Source organism: Mesoplodon mirus (genome assembly GCF_964341445.2).
Source record: "Mesoplodon mirus genome assembly, chromosome: 16".
Lineage (NCBI taxonomy): Eukaryota > Metazoa > Chordata > Mammalia > Artiodactyla > Ziphiidae > Mesoplodon > Mesoplodon mirus.
The window spans coordinates 44,701,128-44,728,216 of NC_138992.1; the positions used below are offsets into that span (position 1 = coordinate 44,701,128).

At 38.8% G+C, this 27,089-nt stretch overlaps 1 protein-coding gene across 1 annotated transcript; it reads right to left on the bottom strand.

The window, feature by feature from the left end:
* Positions 1 to 15,316: 15,316 nt before the first annotated feature.
* LOC309791938 (uncharacterized protein) lies at positions 15,317 to 24,433 on the bottom strand. Its single transcript, XM_082601152.1, has 2 exons — positions 23,251 to 24,433; positions 15,317 to 15,400 (listed from the first exon to the last, which is right to left on the bottom strand). The coding sequence occupies exons 1-2, from the start codon at positions 23,657 to 23,659 to the stop codon at positions 15,381 to 15,383; spliced, it is 429 nt and encodes a 142-aa protein (XP_082457278.1). The 5' UTR covers positions 23,660 to 24,433; the 3' UTR covers positions 15,317 to 15,380.
* Positions 24,434 to 27,089: the final 2,656 nt, after the last annotated feature.

The window sequence follows — 27,089 nt, forward strand, 5'->3', positions numbered from 1 at the left end:
ATGCTGTTGAGCAGAGGCAAGAGAATGCACTTAGCAGCATGGGTAAGGACCAAGATGACTTTAGAGGAGACCAGATTTAGTAGATATTTGACCCTTGATCAACAATCAGTCTTTTAATGCAAATTTTTCCTACTTTGGGGAAAAAGAGGTAGGCTTTTCTTCCTCAGCTCCTAATCTTTTTTTAATCACAAAATGCATTTTCTCTATCTTTACGTCCACTTGACTCTAGGGCAAGGGTAGTTTCTAATTATGCTGTCAGCAAAATTATATTTGATTATGAAGGCAAAAACATTGCTAAATTATTTGAAATTCTATTTCATTTACATTCTAATTCAAATTTGATCTTCCTTGATTTTGTTTGATTGCAATAGATTGTGTATTATAGTCATTCATCAGCCATTTGCCTGGATCATAAACTCAGATTTATATTGTTTGTATTAGTTGATTTGGAAAGTGCTTTCAGTTTTCATTGTGTTATTTATTTGTGGAACTGAATTGTAGATTTGAGTGTCCAAAGTTTTCTTTTAGATTTTGATAAACAGGCAGAATTATTTTAACTAGCTGTAAGTGAAAGTGTGAAACTCTTGTTTAAGGATATTATTTGCATTTTAATGGTGGAATACATGATGAAGTAAACATCCTAAGGTTCACATTATTAAAGTTATCACAGTAATTGTCAAAAATTAATTAAAAGTAGAAATGATTCATCGGGAGACCATGTATATGTAGAATCACGTTCTGTTAATAATCATAGATTAAGAATAGGCTGAGTTGGACTTAAACATAATGATATCTGGCTTGAGGAATGAGTCCACATAAGTGACTTTTAAAAAGTTGAACTAGTTACTTAAAAATTTAAAAATATATACATCCTTAGAAATATTTTTTTCACGTTGCAAGATGTAGAGAATACAGAAAACCAGATAAACAAAAAGAACATAATTACCCAAAGTCCAACTACCCAGAGACAACCATTGGTAATATTGTGTGTATAAAACAAGCTTTAAAAAGTGTACAAATAGTGTATACAGCATACTTATTTGTGCAAAATGATAGTAAAAGGCAACTTCTCAGTTCCTGGTTGTTGTTTTTGTTTTTTTGATAGTACACTTCCTAGTTTTTAATACAGAAATCTTATAGAAAAAATAATATATACATATCTCAACACTTTTTAATAGAGAAAAATAACATATTTACATCACCCAAACTCAGTACAATTTGAACAAAACAATGCTTGGGAAAGCCTCAAGCTATACTGCAGACACAATTGGTAGGTTAAGAATCAAATGTACACGTTTTGGGATGCTCACAAGTGTCAACAAAAGTCATCTGCTTCTCTGAAGTCAGTGCCTGAAGATTCCCTAGTCAGGCATACAAAGCAAAGGTTTGTTAGTAAGTCTATTATTGGTGATTAGTAGGTGATGTTTTAAGCAATTTTTATCCTAATATGATAGTATGTTACATATATAAACATTTTACTGTGGTTTATATATGATCTAGGAAATTGGGGGTCTGCGGGTTGACATGACACAAGATGCATTAGAATGATAAAAATAGGCATTCTCTTGCAGATTTTCAGGACTGTATTATTAATGTTAATAACACATTACCATTAATGTACAGGCATTAACATTAACTATACAGGTGTGTGAGATACCTGTATATGTAATTGTGCATACATAAACAATTCTGGAAGCATATACCAGAAACTGGTATCACTGACTGTCTCTGGGAAGGGGACTATGTCACTGGGACAGGAATGACAATTTTGAACCATATGCATATGTTAGCTATCAAAAATGAAATTATATAAGTACAATCAAATATAATGTGAAAAATATACTCATGCCTTTGAATATGACTAGTTTTATCTATTTTCAGTAAAAGCAAACACGATTTAAGACTATGATTCATAGTCTCTATCTGTATTAAATGTGCAATGATTTACTAGGGGCTACTGAGATATGAGGAGATGTTCATATCTATAGTAGACTTAGACTGGTGGTCTTGAAATTCTAGTCAGGTATCCAGTGGCCCCTTTAAGGAGCTACTGGGCAAGAGCTGATATCTTTCATTAAGGAGCACTCTGGGGAAAGAAAGAGAGAGAGAAAGTGAGGGAAGGAGAGAAAGAAAAAAACAGGAAGAAGAAGAGAAGAAAAGAATTGCCCTGAGCACTTCTCACTTTTCTGTTTCTTTTTGCTGGCTGTTATCTGATTCGCAATCCATTGCTCTCAACTACAGTCGGCCCTCCAAATCCCAGGTTCTGCCTCCCTGGATTCAACCAACTGCAGATTGAAAACATTCAGGAAAAAGAAAAGTTCAAGAAAGTTCCAAAAAAAGCAAAACATGAATTTACTGTGTGCCAGCAACTATTTACACAGCATTTACATTGTATTTAAATTATTTACACAGCGTTTACATATTAGGTATTAGGTATTAGTATTAGGTACTATAAGTAATCTAGAGATAATTTAAAGTACATGGGAGACTGTGAATAAGTTATATGCAAGTGCTACGTAAACTGTTATACAAAAGGGACTTGAGCATCTTTGGATTTTGGTATTGGGGGTCTTGGAACCCATCCCCCATGGATACAGAGGGACAACTGTACAACTTTTGTTATCTCCACTGATCAGCTCCAAGTGTTTTTTTTTTCCCTTCCAGTTTTATTGATATAATTAACATACAGCACTGTTAAAGTGTACAGCATAATAATTTGACTTATATACATCATGATTACCACAATAAGTTTAGTAAACACCTATCATCTCATAGAGACACAAAATAAAAAGAAAAAAACTTTTTTCCTAGAGATGAGAACTCAGGACTTATTCTCAACAACTTTCATGTATTACATACAGCAGTGTTAATTAATCATGTTGAACATTATATCCCCAGTACTTATTTATCTTATAACTGGAAGTTTGTACCTTTTGACCACCTCCATTCAGTTCTCCCTTCCCCCGCCTCTGATAACCACAAAACTGATCTCTTATTCCATAAGTTTATTTTATTATTATTATTATTATTATTATTATTGGCTGTACCGCATGGCTTGTGGGATCTTAGTTCCCCGACCAGGGATTGAACCCTGGTCCTTGGCAGTGAAAGCACCAAGTCCTAACCACTGGATCACCAGGGAATTCCCAAGTTTGTTTATTTTTTGGTGTAGAATTGACCTACAACACTACGTTAGTTCCCGGCACACAACATGACAATTCAATATTTCCATACATTACAAAATGATCATCATGGTAAGTCTAGTCACCATCTGTTATTATACAAAGATATTACATTATTATTGACTATATTCTCCATGTTGTACATTTCACCTTGTGACTCATTTATTTTGTAACTGGAAGTTTATACCTCTCAATCTTCCTCAACTATTTCTTTCCTCTCCCCACTCCTCCCCTCTCTGGCAACCACCTCTTTGTTCTCTGTATCTATGAGTCTGTTTCTGTTTTGTTATGTTTGTTCATTTGGTTTTTCTAGATTCCACAGTAAGTGAAATCATATGGTATTTGTCTTTCTCTATCTGACTTATCTCACTTAGCATAATACCCCCTAGGTCCATCCATGTTGTGGCACATGACAAGATTTCGTTCTGTTTTCATGACTGGGTAATATTTCATTACCCAGTCATGAAAATACACACACACACACACACCCCACATCCTCTTTATCCATTCATCTATGGATGGGCACTTAGGCTGCTTCCATATTTTGACTATTGTAAATAATGCTGCAATGAACACAGGGGTGCATATATCTTTTCCAACTAAGTTTTGTTTTCTTTGGATAAATACCGAGGAGTGGAATTACTGGATCATCTGGTGGTTCTATTTTTTATTTTTTTATTTATTTTTTTTAATTTTTGGATGTGTTGGGTCTTAGTTGCGGCACAGGATCTTCGTTGAGGCATGCGGGATATTTTGTTGTGGTGGGTGGGCTCTTCATTGCAACGTGCAGGTTTTCTCTCTCCAGTTGTGGCACGTGGGCTCCAGGGTGTGTGGGCTCTGTAGTTTGCAAGCACGCAGGATCTCTAGTTGAGGTGCGTGAGCTCAGTAGTTGTGGCACATGGGCTTAGTTGTCTTGCGGCATGTGGGATTAGTTCCCTGACCAGGGATCGAACCCACGTCCCCTGCACTGTAAGGTGGATTCTTTACCACTGACCACCAGGGAAGTCCCTATTTTTAATTTTTTGAGGATCCTCCATACTGGTTTCCATAGTGGCTGCACCAATTTACATTCCTACCAACAGTGCACAAGGGTTCCCTTTTGTCCATCCAGGTATTTCTCAATGATCTCCCAGGTGCTACTTGAGCAAACAAATGAAATCCTGCCTGTAGGAGCAAAAATAAAACTTCTTTCCTGTTCAATGATTTTTGGAAGTACCCTGTTTAATCCTAGCTCTGGATTTGTCTAGCTCCAGCTCAGTATAGGGACACTGTTGGGTCATGAGGGAAACTCTCAGAGTCCCTGCCCATCTGCAGATTTTTGGAGGCATGTGTTCTAATTGCTCTGACTTATGTCAGAAGTCCAAAGTCAGGCTTCTATTCTCATGTGCATCAATCTCAAGATACAGGATCTTCCCATTTAGGAAAAGAATAATGAATGAAATGATTCCTGGCCACCTTTCAGCCTGCTCATCCTTATGCCAAACCCTTCATCCTCCAAATGTTTCCAAAAAAGCCTATTTGAACTCATTTTTGCTTTTATGACACCCTCCTTAGCTTTGTTTATCAGGCATCCACTCTTTGCCACATACCATATGTACTGGCTTATTATGGAAGTCTAGTCCTGGCTGAAATAAACTGCATGGTTTGTGGCCACTGAGGGTGGGTATGAACTAGTTTTCATATCAGCTACCTGATAAATCTGGTAACCTGATAAATCATGGCATCTATCATAGTCATGCTATTCAGGTTTATCAAGGCTTCATGTCACTTCCCCTTGAGGACTCATGACAGTCAAAAGCTGATTACTTTAACATCATTTATTTCCAAACCACCAACAGCTCTTCAAATGACAGAAAGTTATCAGGAGTCTTTCAACAGCCAGCCTGACACTCTGTCCTATAAGCTTTATCTGGCTTTCCTAAGAACATTGTCTCTTAAGCAATTCTTCACTCTATAATTTTTAAGCCACTCAACACAGGCTGTACCAAACCAGCTTGCTCCAAATCCTCAGTTGACTTCAGCTGAACACCCTGTTATTATTACTGAGAATAGCTTCCCTTATTGTCATCCTGTCAAGGAAGTACCAGGTACATGTGTTACACTTAGGCAATGACACAGTCCTCTTATCACCCACACAAGCACCCTAATGCAGCCTAAGTTCCTATAAGATACCTCTATCAGTCTGCTTTATCTTCCGCATTACAGTTCTGTCTGCTTCCTCATTTCTGCCTCAAATCAGTTTGTATATCTCATGACTTTTCAAGTGAAAAATTTAAACTTTTAATGGTATGCAAAGTTCTGTGCTTGCAAACAATCCTTGCTCTTTAGGAACTTATATTTAGAAGGATACAGGAGACATATGCCTTAATTACTGTGACGCCAATCAGCTGATTGTGTGATGTATCAGGAGTCCAGGCAAACCACAATAGAAGTTCAGAGGAAGAGATCTCTGTCTGGGGCGGCAGAAGCCTTCATGGTGGAGACAGCATCTGAGCTAAGATGTGAAGGCTGGCTAGGGTTTTAAACCACAACTAAAATAGAAGAGTTGACATTCCAGGAAGAAGAAAATTCAAGTAAATGGAAGATCTGAAATTATATGTTTAGAAAACAATCAGCAGCCCATTTCTGGCTGAAAAACAGAGTACATAAAAGCAGGATTGGAGCAATGTTTTAGAGATGAATTTGATACTGAAATGCAGAGTCAGAAGGATGGAAAAATAGTTAAAAGATTATTGAAACAGTAGTAAAGCTCTCTTAGAAACAGGATTGTAAAATAACTGAGTGCTATAAGGAATTATAAAATAAGTTATGTGATGAATACTACAAAAAAATAGTATCGATGTATGACAACCAGTTAGCTATTGTAGACCTAATGGATGACTTAGAAAGAAAAGGAATGATAACACACTCCTTTTTTTGTATGCTATGCAGCATCTATCATTTTTCTTTGCATATAGTAGGTGTTCTATAAATATGGATTCAGATGCTCTATTTTTAATATCTGATTTCAACATTCAGGATATTTCTTGGTAAGCTAGTCTCAATTTTGTTGCAGCTAATTTAAAATGCTGGATTTATAACTACTAGAAATGGAAGTGCACTCCAATACTATTGCTATATTATCATTGAAATTCTTTGGTAATTTATTATAAGTTTCACAGGGTATACCACCATAAATTTTAATCCTTACATTTTATCTGCAAGAGTAATACATACTTGTAACAAATTCACAGAATATAAGAGCATATGAAATAAAGGAAGCAAATTCCAATGTCCCTGGAAACCTGGCAGGTAACAACACGAGTCAAGTCTGACACAGAGAGGGCACATACCTTTTAAAGGGGGCAGCGTTTATCCAGCTCAAGCCAACTGTTGCCAGGCAGGAATATGGGTCCTGGGTTTCCAAATCTTCTTATTTTAAGAGAGCTGGAAGTCCAGGTTTTCTCATGAATTCTTTTGATTTTTAAAACATTCTCTCTCTGTAAAACATACATCTGCTAGTTGAATCAAGCTGGCAGGTCACCAGTTTGCAGTCTCTGATATGAAGTAAAAAAGTGAAAGTCTTTATGCTCTAGCCTCATTTCATAAAGATGTGCATTGCTGACAGTTTGATGTACTATGATATGATGATTATGTCTATTAGTCTATAAGTTGGCTTTTGAAATTAACAGTAGATTGAGGACATTTTATTTGCCAGCCTATGGAGATGCTCTTCTACTTCATCTCTTCCATCTTCTTCTCTGGGCTCCGTTTTTCATTGTTGGAATTACATAATTAAATTACCTATTTGTACCACTTAAGGGAAATTTATATTATTTCCCTTTTTAAAAGTTACCATTGGTAACAGATGGACAGCCTTACAGAGGTATCATTCTTCTCTTGTGCTAACATGGATTCTGTGATGTGGTGTTGCTGGGTGAGTGAAAAGGCATGTGCATTTGAGATTTTAATAGATATTTCCAAATAGTGCTCCAAAAAGATACCTGGAGTGTTAGAGAGTGCTAGATTTCTCATCTCTTATAAATACCAGATAGAATCTTAGACATTTTTCTCAGCCTGATTAGAAATGTTGTATTTGATTATTTTTTACTGGTGAGATCAAGTACCTTTCTCTACACTAATTGGTCATTTGTAGTCTTCAATAAATTTCTTGCTCATAGTTTTTGCTCATTTGTCTACTCATGTTGTTTGCCTTGGTTACTGATTTGCAGCTTAGTATTTTCTCCCATCCTATTTGCTCTTGGCTATAGTTCATGTAGTTTACCTTTGCACTTTCTGCCTTTCACTGTATGGAAATGTTAATTTTTTATATAATCAGATAAGATCAGCACATCACCAAGTATTTCCTATGTGGCTTCTGAGTTCTAGGTCATTCTTGGAAATGCCATTTTCTCTTCAAGATTATAAAAGTATTCACCCACATTTTCTTGTACAGTAATATATATATATATATATATATATATATATATATATATATATAATATACATAATATGCTTATATACATATTAAATACTACTATATTGAATTTAGATATTTAATCCATAAGAAATTTATTTTTCTAAATAGTTGGGGTAGGGATCTACCTGGTTTCCTTCAAATGGCCCAACTGTCCAAATATCATTTGTTTGGGTAACGGGACCAGCTGTTTTTAAGTGCCACATTTGTTATATATGATTTCCCACATGAGTTTGTTTTTGTTCTCTCTATGCTACTAATATAGCATTTTGTTCTGTGCTACTAATGTATTTATCTATTCTAGTACCAGTACCAGATTTTTAAATGTCTATAGCATTATACTACATTCTTATATACGTAGGAAGCTCCTTTTTAAAAAAATGTCTTGACTATGCTGAAGTATTACTCTCTAGCTAAACATCATTTGACAGTGACTTTTCTGATTCGGTAATATATCATGTATTACTATTAATCCAAGACTTCTACGATGTTAGTTGAAAAAGTTTGAGTTTATTCCTAGATATTTTATAATCGGGGTTGTTGGTGAATGAGTTTTTGCTTTTTTTTTTTAATATAACTCAGTACTTGGATACAGTTGTCATATAAGAAATCTATTGTTATTTATAGTATCTTTGGGGGGACCATCTTATCTAACTTAACTATTTCTAAGCAAATGATTTTAGTCCCCTGTCCTGTAGGATGTTGAGGAGAAAATGATAAGTGAGTTGAGCTGCCACAGAAGGGCGCTAAGATTTTGGCAGCCTAGTATGTGTTTCTAAAACTCTGGAAACTCTCAGGACTAGGTAGTGTTGATAATACACATTCTAAAGGAAATTAACTACTAGTTGAAAATAAATTAAGATGTTAGCATTGCATTCCAAAATAGACAGTGGTATTCAATTTAAAGTTCTAAAGAAAACTGTTATGAATGATTATGCTCAGAGGCATTTGTCTGAAATGTTTGCACAATGATTCAGCACTTTATTAAGGTAAAATTTTTAAAAACTGATCACCAACTTGAGTCAATAAGCATATGTTTTATAAATGGACTTACACTGAAAGGTAAAAAACATCAAGTTCTTTTATAAGTGAATCTGACAAATATTTCCTGTAGCAATAGCAACCATTTAAATTTTACAGAGCTTTGTAGTTTACCTGCAATCATTTAATCCTCAGAAAAATTCTATGAGATGGAAAACAAGGCTCTAGTGTTATCTTCACTTTCTCAATGAAGAAACTAAGGTGTAATGAGGTTAAATGAGTTGTCCAAATTTATATAACTCTTAAGTGGTAAAGTCAGGGTTTAGATGCAGATCCCCTGAAGCTTATATCAATATGCATTGCAATCCACACTGCTGCTTCCAAAAAGATCCAGCATATTATAAAATGACATATGAAATATCCTGATTATCTTGTCTTTGATCCTTGATTACATGGCTGTGCAATCACACATGCAATCTGTGTGACCCCTATCTGACATTAACATTGCATGGGTACACCAAATTCTGCAAGTCTGAATACTGCCTTTCTGCCATGGCCAATGAAAGATTTCATTAAAGCCCTCCAATGTTTTTTTGATATCCATATTGACTTCATGCTAAGCAATTGTATTTTATATAATAATCAATTACAACATAATTCCAAAAGAAGTTTTTTAGTATTTACAATCCTAAATTCAATGAGCTCTTTACTCTGCCATTGGCATGACAACTTGATGTTCACAAGGATTTGACATGTTTGAGTTTTAGAATCTAGAATATTTTAAAAAGCATTTCTGAACTTTCCATAACAAATTTTTTCTTCAAATTGTGAGGCTGTAGAACTCCTTGTATATTATTTTTCCTATGTCAAATGCCCTCTTCCCTGGTAGAGAAGGGCTGTGAGAAAGAGGATGGAATATTAATGGATTAAATCTCAATGAATGTCCTACTGATGGCTGGGGAGCATACTTTTAAAAATTTAGTTAATTATACACTGAAACTTTCCAAAAAAAATTGAGATTTGTTATGATTCTTACTTCTAAAACCCTCACTTCCTCTCTTTTCCATCCCTTTCCTGCCCCACCCTTGTCGTATTACTTTTTCCTCAAATTCACCAGATCACCAGGGACTAACACATTTATTCTAAGCCATCTCTATACAACAAGGTGCTGGATAACAGGTATGAAAAAAAAGAGCCTTTCAAATATTTCTAGTTGAGGAATAATACAGATAAAAGAATATCTTAAGGATTAACTTCTGAGTTCTATTTTGTGTTGGCTCCTGTCAAGCTTCCATAATTTGAACTTTGAATAAAAATACATATGACTTAAAAATTAGTAATCAAAATGAAGTAAAAAATTACCTTTCTGGGGCTTCCCTGGTGGCGCAGTTGTTGAGAGTCCGCCTGCCTATGCAGGGGACACGGGTTTGTGCCCCGGTCTGGGAGGATCCCACATGCCGCGGAGCGGCTGGGCCTGTGAGCCATGGCCGCTGAGCCTGCATGTCCGGAGCCTGTGCTCTGCAACGGGAGAGGCCACAACAGTGAGAAGCCCGCGTACCGCAAAAAAAAAAAAGAGTACCTTTCTGTGAAACTCTCAGAAAGTTGTACTTAAACAAGAAGTCAGTATATCATATACTGTATTCAACACTTTTTTCAGATTACATGCCAGGGTTTAACAGAGCAAACTGTCAATCCAAATTATAGCTAGATGAAAAACTTCTCTCTAAACCAGTGACTGTAGTGAAGACAAGGAATATCTCATAAAAATGGTTTCTCTTAAATAAAAAAGCCTATATACATAGTGTTCTAACCAAAGCAATCCTTGTTTCATGCTTACAACTGAACTCCTTATAAAATGGAGATACGTTGTCATGGCATTATATATGTAGCACCTCAGGGAAAATACTGTCAATGTAATAAACTTATGTAGAAATACATAAAACATTCACAAGTCTTTCCATATAATATTCTAGCATATGTTTAATAATTTTCTCACTTATTTCTATGAGTTGTTTACTGTTTACTTGGCTAGAGAGTAAGATATTACCATAACGAGTCAGAATAGTATATTCCCTAAACAGAAAATTCTCTAAAGGTTTAGTTTCTTAGCATAACTTTTTGCCTGCTAATAAATGTTTAACAAGAACGCTCAGGTTGCTTGAGTGCAAGTGATATTAGTTATGTACCAAAAAAGTTTTAATTAAATATTAATTTTGATGTGAAGACATACCCCCTATATTCTCCACCAATAAAATAGGGCAAGTAGCCTCTGCAACAGTTAGAATTTTTCTTTATTTTAGAGAAGAGGAAGTTGCTCAAAATAATAATTCCTGAAATACATTGGCATTTGCTATGTGCAGGAACTATGCTAACAATCTAACAGGATAGAAAATGGGTATTTACACCCATTTTTCAGCTAAGAAACCTGAAGTTGTGAAAGTCACTTGTTATAAATGGTAGGGACAGGATTCAGTCCAGGTCTACTTAAATTTAAAACCTGAAGCTTCAACTAGACATACAGCTACAGAAGAGCACAGGGAATATCTGGCTTCCCTTGAACATATTCTTCAAAAGAATATGCTTTCTTCTTTTTAAGAAGAAAATTAGAACATTATGTTGATACAATGGTTATGATTACAATAGTGGCAGCAGCGTGAAAATAACAATGTCAGATTCTGGCAACAACCCTGCTTTAAATCACTACACTATAGTGCTTTGCAGGACACTGAGTACTTCATGAGGACTTTTTTTTTTTTTTTTCTGTTTTATCTATTCACCCATTGCCTGATTATTTGTTATTTCCTGGTTACCTTGTCTTCTAGCTTTAGAAAAGACCTAGAAGTCAGACATCATTTTTTAAAAAAGCTTCTCGGAGAGGAAATATGTGGTCCTCCTAGAATTCCTGGAAGGACTGAATTATCTTTCTTCTCCCACAATAATAATACTGTCTTCTTATGAAGAAAATGTCAGGAGGTCAAAAAATAGTTACTTTTCCTGATAGTGGTGGTAACTACACCTAGATGTAGTCCTACTCTTTCACGTGCCCTAGTGACATATATTTTTAGGACATCTGGTAAGATTCAGTAGGTTAGAGAAGCTTACAAACAATCTTGGGGCATTGAGTTACAGCTTCAATGAAAAGAGCATGAATGTATCCACTGAATCATCACTACTAGAAAAAGACTTCAGAATCTCTCATAGTTAGACTTTGATTCATTAGGTTTTCAATAGCAAAGACTTTCTGTACACAAGTAGACAATAGACAGCTTGGTCAGGAAGTAAATATGATCCTGGACTTCACAAAGTTTGCATATGACATTGGACAATGCTATAGTCTATCCAATGAAATGTTCCAGGCCTGAATCTGTGTTGGGACAGGTTGTTTGCAACTAAACTATTTATCCCACATCATCTGGTCTATTATGGGTTGAACTATGTCCCCTACAAATTTATATGTTGAAGATCTAACCTCCAGTAACCTCAGAAATGTGACCTTATTTAGAAACAGTCATTGCACATGTAATTAATTAAGATAAAATGAGGTCATATTGCAGTAAGGTGGGCTTCTAAGCCAACACGAACTCGTGTCCTTGTAAAAAGAGGAAATTTGGACACAGAGACATGCACACAAGGGTAATACCATGTGAACATGAAGACAGATGGAGGTGATACATCAAGAAATGCCAGATTTCCTGCAAACCACCAGAAGCTAGAAGAGACACGTGAAGATTATCCCTCACAGCCTTCATAAGAAGTCCTGTCAATATCCTTGATATCAGACTTCTGACAATAAATTTCTGTTTGAGCAGCCTAGTTTGTGGTGCTTTATGACAGCCCTAGCAAACTAATACATGGTCCTTCAAGAAAGATCTTCATTGATTTAGGATGAAATATATGTCTCTATGCCTTCAGAGGGTTGATATGAAAAATGTTCTGTTTAAATAATCCTTTATATTTTATAAAGCTATTGTTAAGATAGCCACACACTATGACAAAGACTATTATAATAAATTCCCATGTGGATTTAGTTGCAAGAAAAGTTTTGCCTTAGTATGCTTTTTATGTTTTCCTTTTTAATAGTGCCTCAATGTGCTTCTCTTCTTACTCTAGCACCCAGAAAGCTTGGAACCAATTGTATTGCCCCAAAACTGAACACGTGTATCTGAAAACATCTACTCCTGAAATGAAAACATTTGCAAAACATCCTTTAGATGTTTTCTCTTGTTGTATCCTTACTTGTCTCATCTGAATGTAATTCGTAAGTAGTTTCAAAGCCTTTCAGAAAAATCAATTTAAAAAAAAAATGATAGTATACGCCCTCTAGAAGTTAGTCATAATTTGCGATAGTGTCAGAAAAATTAGAATTACTAGCTGGAGAACAGCGTTTGGGTAGTTGAGTACTGAATAGCTATTAATTCGGAAAAAAGTGTTGGGGTCGGGGGGGTATGGGCACGGAACCATCCCTTTGAGATCCAGGAAAACTCTTATACAAGAGAAAGCATCAAAGACACAAAGAATTTTCCAATATGGTGTTTTATCAGTTCATCAATAACATTACTTTCTGTGATTGGTTCATGATGTCTAGAAAAGGCTCACCTTTTTTTGTGTAAAAACTGAAACAAGCAGAGATAGTATATTAGTGTCCTAGGAAGAAACAAAAAAACAAAAAAAAAGAGGAGGACTGATGGTGGCAAAAGCCTAAGCAGGGAAGTTGAATGGTAATTGTGGCAGCAGAGCTGCAAGTAAGCAGGCGTCTTGATGTCAAAATGAAGCGAGTCAATGAGTCAATACCAAATATCAATGAGGTCTGAGTCTGGTGATACAAACTGCAGCTTGCATCCCTGCACTGAAGCCCATTAAGCCAAAGACACAAGAAGTCCAGAAATACAGAGCATCCACAGTGATGCCAGAGAACATATGTGCAGAGAGCATAGCATGAAATTCAAGAATTCACCTGAACCTTAGTAATTCTCCAGATGATGCACAGCAGTGTGCCAGGCACATAAACCAACATATCCAAGCAGCTGGCAAAGTAGGTTGATGTTTACAGTCACTGCATGCAGCTCAATGTTCATAAGCTGTGTCACAGCTCTATATCATAACCCCTCTCCCTCAGCTACTACTGCATCTGTACCTAGGGCTCCATGAGCAGCCATGAGTTCCAGGCACTCAGATAATTTATGATCTCATGTCATGTTCACAATAACAGTATGAAATAGATTTTTTTAAAAAAATCTTGCTTTAAGGTAAGGAAACAGAGGATCCGAAAAGTAGTTTGTTCAAGGTAACCCAGCTAATGAATGGCGAAGTGGTATTCAAACTTAGGTCTGTTGGAATTTCAAGTGTTCCTACCCAGCCTTTCCAAAGAATCATTGCTATTGTTAACTCAATCATTGTCACTGCCCAGTTCGGAAATCTTCAGATCAATATTGTTATTTTTCTTCTTTAGGAGAGTATTTCTGGCTTTTCACAAAATGTCTTGCCCCCTTTACAGCCATCCTTGTCATTTCATTAATGTCACTTATTCTTTCCCTCCATAGTGCTGTTGATGTATCTCTGGATACAAGGTCTTTTAGGAGAGGGTGGATAATTGTGTCTACTTGGAATCAGCTGTAAGTATGCCTTCTGATTTCTTCTCAGCATCTCAGAATGATTGATTTTGTCCCTGGTGTGACCCAGTTGTCTTGCCCCTTTACAAAGCTGGAGATCTGGAGTCAAAGCAATTTAAGGTCTGAATTTGCTCTATGGAGAAATTTCAACAGCTCTAGGCTCACACAATGGACAATGACAAGAGGGTCTTACCATCTGTGGGGCATATGGATCTGGCCACCACACTATGCCTTCTTTCTTTTAGCTTACATTATAGTATTTAAGTCAAGCAACTTAAATTGACACTCATTGTAGTAGCCTGAATAATGACCAATTATGTCCATTTCCTAATCCCTGAGACTGTGAATGTTACCTTATACAGTAAAAGGGACTTTGCAGTTATGATTAAGGATTTTGACATAGATTATCCTGGATTATCTGGGTGGGTCATAAATATTATTACAACTGTCTTTAAAAGAGACAGAGGGAGATCTGACTGCAAAGGATCAGGTGATGTGATGGATCTGATGATGCTATGAAGCTCTAGCAATACAGAAGACAAGGGATTCTTCCACCCAGAGCTTCCAAAAGGGAGTACAGTCCTGTTTACATGTTGACTTTAGCCCAGTGAAACCAAATTTCAGACTTCTGACTTCCAGAATTCTAAGTAAATGTATGTTGTTTTAAGAACCAAGTGTGTGTTAATTCATTATAGCAACCATAGGAAACCAATGAACACATATTTTTAAACTTAAATGGAATGGGCCCCAAATATTAAAGTGTTTCCATCTTCTTTATCAATGTTTTTCAGAAAATAACTCCCTTAGAGATTCCACTCAGTTTTACTAATAAGGGGCTGGAAGCTCAGTAATGCAACTTCAAAAAAATATGCAACCTTTCTTTTCAAGAAATGTATTAATTAATGTGGGCCACAAACTCTGCCTTTTAATATTCTTTGTTCAGTTGGCATAATACAGCTGGGGGTCCTATGTTTAAAAGAAATAGTAGGAAGAGTTCTTCAGTGTCCTTGACTATGCCCCCTCCTCCCCCCACTTACCTTTTAGTGCTGAGGGTCAGGCTGCAGAATGCATATTTACTTTGTAGATTAGATCTTATTTCTTGTACACCAGGTCTGTGTAGCTGCTTATTTCTAGTATCTGGGTGAAATAAGTCTAGAAAATGCCAAATAGCCCTATGCAAAGGTGAAAGAAATGAAAAATTATCAAAGAATGTCAAATAAATATGCACACTTATTATAGTTATTTTTGTGTTTACCATGTAAAACCGTTAGAATATTACTATCCTTTCTGTGGCTCATAGGAATTTATATTGATAACTTCTTATTCTAAATAGATGACATGAAAGACCTTTGGATTTAGCTACTTTCCTTTTCAAATTTCACTCTCAAGAAAGTGAAGTTAATGATCATGAATTGGCACAGTGTATATTTTAGACAGATTCTTAGGCTCATGACCCAGTTCTGCTACTGCTCAGATTTCTGACTCCTGCCTGGAGCTCATCCAAAAGCACCTGAAAGCCACTTTTTACTTAACCATGGTGATTTCAGGGTCCCATGGATCTGGTTCAACTCAGCAAGACTAATAATTCATTGAACAACATACCCAGGAAAAGAAAACTTAAAGATGTTTTCTGGCTTTATTTAAAATGACTTAGAGCAAGATGCTATTTTGTTCTTTGTGGCAAGTGTTCCTGTTTTAAACACACAGTACTCCAGTAAGTCTTCCAATTTTGACCAGGAGTTGCTTTGTGTAATTCAGAAATTACTGATTGAAAATCCTTTAAATCCTTTAAAGTTTTTTCCTCAATATTTCAAATAGGTGATGATTTACTGTTATCTAAAGCTTTCTAATAGGAACATTTTGATTTAAATGGGATTGTGGGGGCTTCCCTGGTGGCGCAGTGGTTGAGAGTCCACCTGCCGATGCAGGGGACACGGGTTCGTGCCCCGGTCCGGGAAGATCCCACATGCCGCAGAGTGGCTGGGCCCGTGAGCCATGGCTGCTGAGCCTGCACATCCAGAGCCTGTGCTCCACAACGGAAGAGGCCACAGCAGTGACAGGCCCGTGTACCGCCAAAAAAAAAAGGGGGGGGATTTTGGTCATATTTGAAACTATCAGTTAAAAATCACTGGACTTCCCTGGCTGTCCAGTGGTTAAGACTCTGTGCTTCCAATGCAGGGGGGATGGGTTTGATCCCTGGTTGAGGAACTAAGATCCCGCATGTCACACAGCGTGGCCCAAAAAAAAAAAAAAAAAAAAAAAATCACTTCTTTATAGTTCTTAACCAATTGGGTGCTGTTTTTCTTGCACAAATTGAGAAACAATTATTGACCTTAGAGAGGAAACTGCATGTCCTGGGTTGGTGATGAGTCCTTTTCATAATTTGTTGTACATATTCCAAATCTCGGTGGAAATCTAGAAATACTATGGAGCAAAAGACAAGAGGCTTACCTAGTGGGCAGAGAAGTTGGGCAAACTTAGGTTACGGGGCAAATGCTTGGGCTAGAAACATCTGGGAACAATTAGGGAAAGAAACTGAAAAAACGAAAGAAGGAGGATAGAAGCACAAGGTCGTAAGAGGCAAGAGGGCTCAAGGGAGGTTAAACTGTAGCAGAGGAAAGGGATGTTCATGAACTTAGAAAAGGGAAAAGTGGGACTAAGTGTTCATTTGTTAAATTTGGAAATGGAAATTGAGGGATGTCAGATGGCATCTATTGTTTCAGTGAGTAAGATAGGAGACTAGAGTTCAAAGAGGGGAAATGTTCAGGATAATACTTGTGAATATGATAGAAAGTCAATTAATGACTGAAAAAATTGTTGAGTGGAATGAAGGCTGGGGTGAGACTGCATATCTTACAAGTCTGTAACAGAACAATCAGCTAGGCTATGCTTTGCAAATTCAGGTACCCTTGGGTCTATCAGCTGTGTGCCTAGAATAAACAAAGCTGTAGGAATAACAGAACATCTTCCTCTAGTATAAGTTTTACTTGAAACATTTGAATGAAATTTTAAGTGCTTAACTGAATGTTTTAAAACTATTTTAATATAGACAGAATGAAAATCAGGGTAAATTTTTTAAGATAAATGAGAAACTTCAATCAAATTAAGTGCTTGTGGTAAGGTGCTCTTGATTATAACCCCCAACACTCTCAGGACTGCTACATGTATCTGTTCATTTTCTTCTACCCTTGGAGGAATGCCTACAGAAAAGTTTCAGATGCTAGGGAGCTGTAGACAATGTAAGCAGGAGCAGAGAAAGCAAGATGGCTGATTTCTCCCTGGGATTGGCAAGGGCTGGAGGCCAATGAGGTGAGGAATTATAAGGTGCTTGTGCAAGGCATTAAAGGTGGCCTTTTACTCCATAGGATAAAGTGATTCTCCCGATCTGTCTGACATAGATATTATATTTATCTGTTTTACAGATTTGGAAACTAAACATCAGAGTGGTAAACCATTTGCCTAAGACACATAGTTGATAAGTAACAAGGGAACTGAGTGTGGTCAGAAAGGCTCTGATGGCTTAGGAGACCAAGAGGCAACAGAGGGACTACAGGTCTTGATGACGGTAAAGGCAGGGTCAGCAGGGGACAGGGCCTAGGCAAGGTAGAAAGACATCAAAGGGAGGCACTGTATTTATTGGTTGTTTGAAACCAAAATGTCATGGTTTAGATTTAACAAAACTCCGTAAGCACCATTCAAAAAAATCAAATCAGCCTTATACCTCCCACCAGCTATTTAGAGTGGTTGTTCCTCTGCCTCATTTTTCTTTCCTGGAGGACAGAAACTGCAATAAGACTGAAATTTCTTTCTGTTATGCAACAACCACAAATTAAGAAAATGGAGTAAACTACATTGGATTAGTAAGCAGTGAAGTTTTTCTCCACACCATGTATTTGGGGAGAAGCACAATCTCTAGCAAATTGTATCTTCTTGCTTCTCCTTAATAACATACATACAGTATGCCAAAGATTTGGGACCTATGAGAGCTTCTGTTCCTCCCAGTTACACATCATTGTGTTGCCTGTGGTCAGGCTCCCTCATTACTTTAAAATACTTTTTCCACATTAAGAGCAAGCTTTTCAATCTCTTGGGGATTTCAAATTATTATTTTTGTTACTGTTCATTTAATATGTATTTCTTGAGCACAAGCTGCATTTTAAACATTGTGCTATTTTGGGGGCAGGGGGCAGTGGAGGGAGGCACCAAGAGACTTGTTTACAACCCAGGACTCATCTTTAACTGCTACCTAATTTACCTACAAATCAGACTTAAACCTGTTTTCTAATAGATGGAAATCCTAAATTATCAATAGTAAGGTCAAATAAAGAAGGAGCTTGCAGTAGGCCTGGTTGGTCCATTTTGGAACCTGGTGTTTCCAGAGAAGCAGGATTCCGGAGAGTTAAGAGTCAGGCAGAGGACTTGGGGGACTAGGTATGAGGTAAAATCATTGTGTGCAGCAGAGCTGGAAGGTCACAATAAAATTCCCACAAATTAGGGAGGTTAAAGATGCACTTGGTGTGCTGTAAAATGCCTTCATGAGCTGTGCACCAGACAGGTGAGAATAAGCCAGGGCAGCTCCATCCTTACCCATGATTCCCTTCCTCAGTTCAACCCATCAGCAGTAGCAGTTACAGATTAAGAATAGCAACAGTAGCTCTATGTTGGCTAATCCTACTCCAGGGAGGCCACTATGTCTATATACATTAAATGACTTTACCAAAAAATGTCCGTTTGAAATGATGGACAGGAAATGAAATTTCCTGGCAAAGGAAGTGGTGAATGCTGATTAGAAGACACTGTCTTTCATGAACTCGGTAGAGTAGACTTCTCTATTAAAAACAAGAAGCAATCTTATTGCTTTGTCTGGGAACCAATATTTCCAGATTCTTTTGATATATTTGTCTAAACAGTGGAGGCTGAGTGGAGAAATGTTACTGATTTTCAGATTAGACAAGTTAATTGTTATTACAGAATCGACTAACTTAACAAGTGTGTATCTGAGTTGACCAGAAGTACCTCACCTCATGCAAATCAGTTTCCCAATTAAAAGAATTTCTGAGATCACATCATTTTGTTTAAGGTAAATGGACTAGCTTTTAATGTAAAATACCAAAATCAAAATTAAGACTAAGAAATATGAATGATCCATAATGTAGTTTGAAAGCCAAGTAGGTAAAAATCCGAAAATTTAATCATTCAAGAGCAGTAATGCAGAAATGTCATGAAGAACATAAATATCAAATTCACAAAATACCATCTGACAGACATTTCAGGTGAATGGTAGCAGTGTGGGTCCAATAACAAGAACAAGAAACAATTATAAAATCTAGGGGGCCCTCCAGTCCTTTCCATTAGACATTTACATGACAAGTGGGAAGATGTCTTAATAGGAAGTTTGGAGATTTTATCAGAATGACTTTTTCCTTCACAGACTCTAAGAAATGAGACGTGTATACCATTGGTGCAGATACTGAGATTAAATATCCTCCATAGGATTGTGCAACATTCATTAAACATTCTGGTGTGCAAACTATGTTCTAAGTATTGGGATAACTCTGAAAAATCTACTTAAGCTATTTTTTAATCTTTAAGTGGAAAAATGAGGTGTGGGGAGAGAGGCAGTGTGAAAACAGCACTAAGAGGGATACGCTGGGAACATACTGGAAAATCAAAAGGGTTTCTGAAAACTTGGGCAAATTTAATAACTATGCTTAGGAGAGGCAATTTAGAAATCACGACTATAGGAGCCCCTGTACTGTGTGCGGTGCCATCGCATGAGCAAGGATGGTGTGAAAAGGGACATCCTAGGCTGCCACCATGGCTGACCTGGGTGGATAACGGAGGATCAGTAAATATTTCTTACAAATCTTCCTATTAGATTGCCAGTTGTGGTAACATATTTGTAATTTTTGAAAAGCAATTAGGTCAGGAAAAGATTTTCTAGAGTTTCTGAAGGTTTTGGGGTTGAGGATGAGTGCTACCATGTCCAGGATGGGGGCTCTGAAGCCCAGCCCTCTCCCCTCCCAGCCTTGTGTCAGCACTGGTGGTTTTGGTGAAGATTAAAGGAGAAGCACATACAGAGCATCTGCATTCTACCTGGTACAAATAAGAGCTATCCTGATCACCAACAACTTTTTCATCATCACTCATAAAATGCTGGGATATATATGAGACGAATGGTGAAAACTTAACATTTAAACAAAGAATTTAAAATGAAGAGGAGAGTTACAAAAACAACAAGACCAGATTGAGCAGCCAACTCTCAAGAGCCAGGTTCCAGTGAAGAGTACACATGCCAAGGGAAAGGGCTCCCAGCCTTGCCTGTCAGCAGGCAAGTTCGGGGGAGAGTAGACTAGAGCCCATTTCTCAAAGGGTGCCCACCACATTCACCTGAGATGTTCTGTTGGAAAGGTGGACGTCTTCAAATCACTTCCCAGGCACCCCAACTCAGGAGTGCAACAAAGCACAAATGGGAAAGGAGCCACTGTCAGCAGGGGCAACTCATGGGAATGTCAGGACTCACTTGCTCTCAAACTACTCAGCTTCGCAGACCTCTGAGTTTTCCTGAACTACTCTGTTGCTCTGGTAGTATGAGAACACGTTTCCCAAGGGAAAGGCCTTGGGGAGGGATTGCTTCTTCTCCATGGCATGGAGATCTCCTGTCCATCTTCGCCCTGTGGGAGAAGGCTGTGGCAGAGGCCCCTGGCCTGGGGGTTCAGTGCCTGGGAAACCCACTCAAGCTCATGCCAGGTGGGTCTGGCAGGCAGTCCCTACCTCATTGACGTGCAGGGCCACAAACTCAGTGGAACCATTGTTGGCAGTTGGCACCACCTTCATGAAGCTCACTTTGCAGGGGTCCTACTCCTTTGAGAGGTAAAGTGCTGCTGCTGAACCCTTCTCAAGGCCAGCTCCATGGTCCCCAGTGGGGAGGCTGCTGGGGCTGCAGCTCTCGGGACATGTTCTGGAACATGTTCTGGGCTCTAGGTGTTGGTTTGGTCATTCCCCAGTCTGTCACTGGGGCAAGGGATAGCACCTCACCATGCCTCTGGTCCAGCTTATATCATAAAAGCTGGGGTCACAAATAACACCCAATGCCCAGAGCTCTGCTGATGACATGAACTCAAACAGGAAGAACAATACCTGGCATGAGGTTTGCTCTCAATCCACATGAGCCCCGTCACAGGCCACCGGGCCTGCTGCCTCTTCCCCCTAACACATCACTATTCTCCCTTATGTCCTTAAGTAATGACAGACAATGAGACTTGAGGATTGTTCTTAACTCAGCTAAGGGGCTTGGCATGTTCTGTTTTCTCCACCTGGAACAGTCAAACAACTGGCTTCAGGCCTTTGCTCAAAGGTCGCCTTCTCAGGAAGCTGCCCCTGAATGCTCCGTCTAAACTTCCCTCACAACCTTCCTATCCTTGTCCTGATTTTCTCTCTTTAGCATTGACTGCTGGCTATGAGTTCTATCTTCCCCACTAACACCATAAAAGCCATGGGTTTGTCTGTTTTGTTCACTGCTATTTCCCAAACACCTAAGATATGGAGGCACTGAATGGATTTCAATTAGTGCTCCCTCAATCCCGTGGGATGCATCCATCCCACCCTCTGCCGCCATAAATGTTTGGGGGATGGGGGTGGGAGGGGAGGCACAGCCCTGATCCTGAGAAACAAGGCCCTGCCCCTCTGAGAGTTCATGGGCCACCAAAGCAAGCAGAAAATAATGAAAATAGACAAATTTACAAACTTTGGTAACCTATGAAAGGAAAGTGCAAAGCACTACATGGGGCCAGCCCCACGGCAGGCCCTTTGCAGAATAATCACAATGGTACCCTGAGGTAGGTGTTACAGTTCTCACTAAGGACCCCGGCTAAGATCCCTGATGCAAACCCCGATCTTCCTGTCCTAACCTCACAGCTGATTAGCTCTTCTTTGTTCTTCATCCTTGGAGAGAAGGTTAACAGTTATACTTTTTAGTTGCAGGCCAACAGGCAGCGCCCCCCCCCACGACTCCCCTGCATTCTTTTGTCCCTCGCTGGGGTCTTTCATTGTACTGACTTGAAGCCACCAAGCCCAGAACTTTGAGCTCCTCCCCAGGGATAAGGCTTGTTGGGATAAGGGAGATTTCACTCTCTCGGAAGAGAAAGAGGATTCAGTCCACTTTTGAGGGGGTGAGGGATTCCTGTCTTTCTGCAGCCCCTGGTGCTGTTTCCTTTCCCTCTTCTTTCAGCAAACACATGCCTGGGATCTGATGGGAGGCTGACTAAAGGCTGAACTCAGTGCCCATGGCTCCAAACCTGCTGGTGTCATCTAAGGCAGACCCAGAGGGCCTGATATCAACTGCTGACCCAAGGTAGCTCTCACTCATCCATATTTCAGGGCTAAGGGTCACATGCACTATCTTGCTGTTGTATCCTGATGGCAGTCTTAACTAAATCACTCTCGTCTTGCAGAAAGGCATGAAGACTCCAAGCAGTTAAGTCACTTGCTCACAAATAGCTCCTGCTCCTCCTAAACGCTGCCTTAACTGCATTTCAAACTAGCTTTGGTCCACACAGAGTGGGGGAATGAAAGGGTGAGCCTCTGAGCATTGTACAGTAGGACTAATGCTCAGTTCTCAAACCAAGTTTCATAGATAGGGAAACCTACCCTGCAGGTCTAGCCTCACAATTTGAAAAGCAAGATAGGAGATAAGACTACAAAGACAGGGCCGCTTCCAGGAAAAACCGAGTACCCGCTAACATGGGACCTATAATTAACAAATCCTATCGAACAGCAACATATACTGGGCCCAGCGCTAAACTATCGAATCTAAATGACCACACCAGGAGGGAATTCCAGAGAAGGTAAGTAACCGGAGCCAGGGTGGCACATTAAGTCAGCAGTAAGGTCGGGATTTAGCCAGCCCAAAAGGGTGGAGAGCGCCGCTGGAGACCTAGGCCCAGGCAGGGTTGGGAACAGGACACAGCGCAGTGGCAAAGCCCGACCTTGCTGGGTATTGGGCTCGTGCGCAAGCACTTACCCGGGTGCAGGTGAGCGCGCACTGCGCGTGCTCGTACCAATGCGCCGAGAGAACGGTGAGTGAGAGCGCGAGGCATATGGTGGCGAGCACAAGCAACGTGGCCTCGGGGACCTACGTCCAGCTGCCAGCCCCAGCAACCAGCGGCCGCGGCGCCCAGCCAGACCAGGTAGAGCAGCCCCTCAAATGGCAGCACCGTGAGGCGCCGCAGCGGCGCCAGCCACCGGGTCGGCCACAGGGCGGCGACCAACTCACTGTGAATGCAGGTCCAGCGGCAAGGAGCGCGCGCGGCAAAGAGGGTACGCGGCTGCAACCTGGGCTTGGGCTGCTCGACGGGGTGGGCCAGGCCTAGCAAGGCCGAGCCCCTCAAGACAGGCCGCTGCCCCCGGGCCCAGCCAACACCCCCCCCCATCTTTCCCAGAGCCGCGCTGGTTTCCGCAGAGGCACCGCCTCACTTCTGACGTTTTACTTCCGCTAAGCCTTGGGCGCCACCAGAACATCGCGGAATCAGAACAGCCAGGGACACGTAGTGGGCTGGATCCGGAAGTGGCTACTCGGGGCGACGCCATGACAGGTTGTTGCCGGAAAAAGAGGCTGGGCGCCGCCATGACAGAAAGGGCTTGAAAGGGGTAAAGGCGGCCTGTCTACCCTGTCACGCCGGACTGAGACCGGAAAAAACGAGGCAAGGCCGGGCGCCGTGACAACCTGAACCGGAAAAGGCGAGTCCTCCTCCAAGACTACACGACACCGGCCTGTCTGGTTCACGAAGGACGGAACTTGTACACTTCGGAGGCAGGGCCTGTCGGGGAAAAGCCGGTGTTCAGGGGGCGGGGCTTGTGTCTCCTGCCGAAAGCCTCCGCCTTCAGGGTCCTGGGGAGGGCTCAGGACTGGCAGGCTTAAAAAGCTAACACAGGACACAGCCACACATGACAAGAGCCATCATGCAATAGATAATAATTACTCACAAAATTACTACTTTAACATAAAATATGAAAAGTCGGTTTATTTGAAATGATGTATTTTGTGTATTATTTACTTTCCTGTTACAAAAATGCTATTGTTTGAACAAAACCAAAATAGTATTGTACTAATAGTGGCAATGGTACAGTATTTAATATTGTACTACTAGTAGAAAAAGGTATATCAACATGTTTATAGTGTTTCTGCCCTCTGATACAGAATTTATATGAGCTATATTTTCACCTGTTTATTGGATATTGAATTTTCTATTACATTGCATGTTCTTAAGATTCTTAAAATACATATGTGTAAGACTTTGCAAAAGGACAATGTAAATGCAATAGGACTTGGATAATATTCTATATTTAATAAAATAGCGATGATGTTTCCTTCTTTCCTATTACACAGTAGGATATTTTTACTCTTTCACTCTTCTTTTCCAATTATGCTTATATGAACAGACTGCGACCTTTAGAACATCCTTTTCCTTTATGTAGTTATAAAACTAAGGCAAAGATGACATCATTTTGACTTGCTCTTATCAAGTTCACAATTCTTGATTCTTGGTGTCATTCCAATGTGATGACATCAAGCTAAATATCCTCTCAACTAAAGCCTTTCTTTACTTACTAACAACAAGCTTTTTGACTTGTAGGACTTTGTTTCTAGTTCTCCAAAGCAGGTTTGTTTTGTAGACCAGCTTATTTATCAAGCCTTTGCATCTATAAATTCATCATATGCTGCTATCGGTGTCCAAAATGTTTGTAGATCTTTGAACACTCAGAAGCACATGGGATATCAACATACATTAAACCTCCCTTTCTTGGGGAGAATGGTTTTAAAGCATCGAGGTAATTTGAAGTTGTGAAATCAGAGTTGGATTCCAAATAATTACATTTTTAGGAAAAAAACTGAGAATGTTTTGTTTAGTTTGACTACCCTTTCCTGGTGACATTTTGAACTCTAAAGCAGGCTTATTTCAAAAAATGAGTAATTTTTTGCCATATGAATTTTTGTCACAACCTACACATAGCGTTCAACAATTTAGGGGCAGTCAGTTCATCCTTGTCCTGTGCTTTTGGTGTCATATGCAAGCAATTGCTACCAAGACCAATATCAAGGAGCTTATTCTCTCTGTTTTCTTCTAGGGTTTTTACAGTTTCAGGTCTTATGTTCAAGTCCTTAATCCATTTCAAGTTAATTTTTGTGAGTGGTATAAGATAGAAGTTCAATTTCATTCTTTTGCTTCTGGTATTCAGTTTTCCCAACACCATTTGTTGAAGAGACTACCTTTCCCCATTGGGTATTCTTAGCTCTCATGTCAAATATTAGTTGACCATATATGCATGGGATTTTTTCTGGGTGCTGGTGGCCTTATGGAATGAGTTAGGAAGAATTCCCTCTGCTTCTGTCTTCTGAAAGAGTCGTAGATGTAATAATTGGTGTACTTTCTTCCTTATAGGTTTGGTAGATTTTACCAGTGAACTTGTCTGGGTCTGGTGCTTTCTGTTTTGGAAGGTTGTTCATTATTGATTCAATTTCTGTAATAGATAAATGCCCATTCAGATTGTCTGTTTCTTCTTGTGTGAGTCTTGGCAGATTATGTCTTTCAAGGAATTGGTTCATTTCATTCAGCTTATCAAATTTGTGGGCATAGAGTTGTTCATAGCATTCCTCTGTTATCCTTGTAATGTCTATGAGATCTGTAGTGATGTTTCCTCTCTCACTTCTGATGTTAGTAATTTATGTCCTCTTTCTTTTTTATCAGTTAGCTGGCTAGAAGCTTATCAATTTTATTGATCTTTTGCAAAGAACCAGCTTTTGGTTTTGTTAATCTTCTTTATTGATTTCCTGTTTTCAACTTCATTGATTTTTGCTCTAATTGTTATTTCTGCTTACTTTGGATTTATTTTGCTGTTCTTTTTCTAGTTTCCTAAGGTGGAAACTTAGGTTACTGATTTTAGATCTTTCTTCTTTTCTAATATATACATTTATATATAAAATTTTTCTCCAAGCACTACTTTTGCTGCATTGTAACAATTTTGATACCTTGTTTTTTTTTTTCATTTTCTTCTAGTTCAAAATATTGGGTTGGCCAAAAAGTTCATTTGATTAATGAATATGTTGTTCAATAAAATTCTTGGTGAAAATGAAAAATGGGTCTTTTACATTTACTTAAAACTTAATGAACTTTTTGGCTAACTCAATATTTTAAAATTTCTCTTGAGATTTCTTCTCTGACCCATACATCCTTTAGAAGTGTGTTGTTTAATCTCTGTGTTTTGGGATTTTTCAGTTATCTCTATGTTATTGATTTCTAATTTAATTCCATTTTGGTCTGAGAGAAGGCAATATGTGATTTCTATTTTTATAAATTTTTAAGGTGTGTTTTTTGGCCCCAAATGTAGTCTATTTTGTTGAAATGGTCCCTGTGAGCTTTAGAAGAATTGTAATCAGCTGTTGTTGGATGGAGTAATCTATACATATCTATTATAACCAGTTGACTCGATATGCATCTCTTCTAACTGGCTCTTCCTAAGTTATATCTTTTTTTAAAAAACTGGTAACCTAGTAAGTAAACTTTTTCTGAATTCTGTGAGCTGCTCTAGAAAATTAATTGAACCTGAGGGGGAAGTTGGAGAAACCTCTGATTTATGGCCTGTAGGTCAGAAGTACAGGTAACAACCTGGAATTGTAATTGACCTCTGAAGTGAGGGGGAGAAATCATGTGAGACTGAGCTCTTAACCTGTGAGATCTGATGTTGTCTCCAGGTAGATAGCATCAGAATTGAGTTAATTGCTTGGTTTTGTTGGAAAAACAAAAAACAAAACAAAATAAAAAAACACATACCAGAGTGTCTAACATTAGTTGGGGGGAAATT